At 38.1% G+C, this 2,629-nt stretch overlaps 1 protein-coding gene across 1 annotated transcript in view; it reads left to right on the forward strand.

The window, feature by feature from the left end:
• Positions 1-2,629, forward strand: part of pdgfrb (platelet-derived growth factor receptor, beta polypeptide) — a 42,511-nt gene that overhangs the window by 28,486 nt on the left and 11,396 nt on the right. Inside the window, exons 15-16 of the mRNA XM_019874789.1 lie at positions 1,046-1,202; positions 1,291-1,457. Coding sequence (XP_019730348.1) covers positions 1,046-1,202; positions 1,291-1,457 — 324 coding nt within the window. The remainder of the gene's footprint in view (positions 1-1,045; positions 1,203-1,290; positions 1,458-2,629) is intronic.

Genomic DNA, 2,629 nt, shown 5'->3' on the forward strand with positions numbered 1-2,629 from the left:
ACAAAAATGATCAATTTAAGAAATAAAACGGCGGATTTCCGCGGATACGCGGAAAATTGCCATCTATGAAACCAGAAGATGCTTGCGAAAAACCAAAAAAAAGAAATTATGATTCAACCCTAGCTCATATTTAAAATTTAAATGACACTTGATGAATGAAAACCTTCCACAGAAATGTAATTAGAAGTAAAATCTGCAGCATCATCTCGACTTTTGAAATCAGAGGGGCTTATCTCCCCTTAGATTTATGGAAATTGGCAATGTATTTTTTTTTTTTCCCCACCATTCTGCTCACAATTAACTTCACCGCTTTGGTATTTTGAAATCAAAATATGGTCTACTGTAGTTGGTTAGTTCATGGCACACAAGATGAATTTGTTTTATTTTGTGGTTTTTCCATTCAAAAAAACAAACATACAAAAAAAAGGCAAAGTGACCAACAAGTTCAATTTGTGAAGAATCAAGAACCAAGCAGTGAACCAGACTGCTTGCTTGTCAAATCCTTTCGCTATGGCCTGCTTTGTCTCTTCTTTGATGGAACCGCAATTCTTTCTTTCTTTTTTTTTGACATCAGCTCAGAGTGGAAACTGAGTTCACATTTCACACCAATTAATGGAAAATTGAGACTTCATCTTATGATGCATGCATTTAATCCAAAATGTAATTTCACTGGCTTTTAAGTCCAGGATGATTTAATTTCTTGACTCAGAATTAAACATTACTTATAGCATGTCAAGAAACATTTAGCTTGACTGTCCAAAAAGATTTGCTAGACCCAAATTGGAAATGCAGTTTCGACCTGAGACTCAAATTTGCAACTATAGGATCCGCAATTACTTATCATTCATTTTCTGAACCACTTTATCCTCACTAGGGTCGAGAGGTCGCTGGAGCCTATCCCAGCCAATCACGGCACACGTTGACAATTACATATCAAATAAATTAAAGGGAAAGGTCACTTTATTAACAATATTCAAATAATCTATGCCATAGTCCATGGACATCTGACCTGATCTTTTCCTTCTCTCTTTGATCGACCACTCAGGTCCCCTGTACCTGGTGACTGAATACTGTCGCTATGGTGACTTAGTGGACTACTTGCACAGAAACAAGCACACCTTCTTGCAGTATTTTGCCGAGAAGAACCAAGATGAAGACTACCTGATCTCGAGGGCAAGCAGTCCGCTCAGTCAAGGCAAAGGGTGTGCAAGGAACTTTTCAGCGATTTTTCCCGTCATACATTACGTGCGGTGGGATTGGAACCCTCATCATGTCGTTGCCTCCCCGCAGCTACGTGTCATTTGCAAGCGAGAGCGACGGAGGCTACATGGACATGAGCAAAGACGAGCCCTCCGTCTATGTCCCCATGCAGGAGCAGATGGACTCCATCAAGTACGCCGACATCCAGCCGTCTCCGTATGAGTCCACCTACCAGCAGGACCTTTACCAGGAACAAGGTCTGACTGACGACACGTGTGGTCTTCTGTCTTATGTTAACACAAATTCCTTTTCACTGCTTTATGCCACGTGCGGTGCAGCCGAACACGTGGCATATGAAGACAAATGGAGGCCTGCGCATGTCAAGGACTCGCGTTTGAAGCAGGGTTCTCATGGTTTGGTGTTTTTCATTAGTTACGTTTTTAGTTCATTTTGGCTTTTGTTTTTTTAAATTCTGTTAATTTCAATTTGTTTTTAGAGCAGGTTTATTAGTTTTAATTCGGGTTTTTTTGAAAATGCGTCATTTTAGTTTCGTTTTGGTATGAGTTTTATTTATTTATTTTTCAAAATTATAAATGGAATATTTTTGGAGTACAACATAAAGAAAGGTCGCTAATTAAAGTGTAATAAAGCAAAGTAAACTACAATTTCCAAACAACCTTTTCTCTTATGTACAGTAATACCGAATAAGTACAATTCAAATAAACCCTGAAAATGTATTAATTGACAGTGATGAAAACAAAGGACATTTTCACTTTCATTATAGTTGCTTTGAGTTCACTCTTGTTCACTCTCGTTTATATTTTATTTCGTTAATGAAAATGATTTTTCCACTTTTTCTTGTCATGATTTTTTAAAGTTTTCATCATATATAATGAATTTCACACGCATGCTGAAACACTCTCACACTGAATACTGAAATGCTCTTCCACCAGATGTATTTTCCTCCTACACAAAGCTCTCTCATGCACTCAGGATTTTTTGTCCTGCTCATACACACACAACTCAAACTTTCTCACAAACGCGACTGAAATGCTCTGACTGTACATGCTACTGATTTTTTTCACAACTAAAGCACTCTCACAACCGCAAATAAAACACTCTCATACATCCAACAAAATTTTTATTAGCTCACATACACAACCGAAACATTATCATATGCACAATACTGAAATGCTCTTACCCATACACTCCTGAAATATTCTCACACGCACAATGAATTTTTTTCTGTTCATGTGTACTATTGAAACACTCTCACAAAAAACAACAAAGCTCTCACATGCACGACTGAAAATGTTTTTGCTCATATGCACCACTGAAATAATTACACACACACACACACACACACACACACACACACACACACACACACACACACACACACACACACACACACACACACACACACGCA

Source organism: Hippocampus comes, unplaced genomic scaffold (assembly GCF_001891065.2).
Source record: "Hippocampus comes isolate QL1 unplaced genomic scaffold, H_comes_QL1_v1.1 scaffold118, whole genome shotgun sequence".
NCBI lineage: Eukaryota > Metazoa > Chordata > Actinopteri > Syngnathiformes > Syngnathidae > Hippocampus > Hippocampus comes.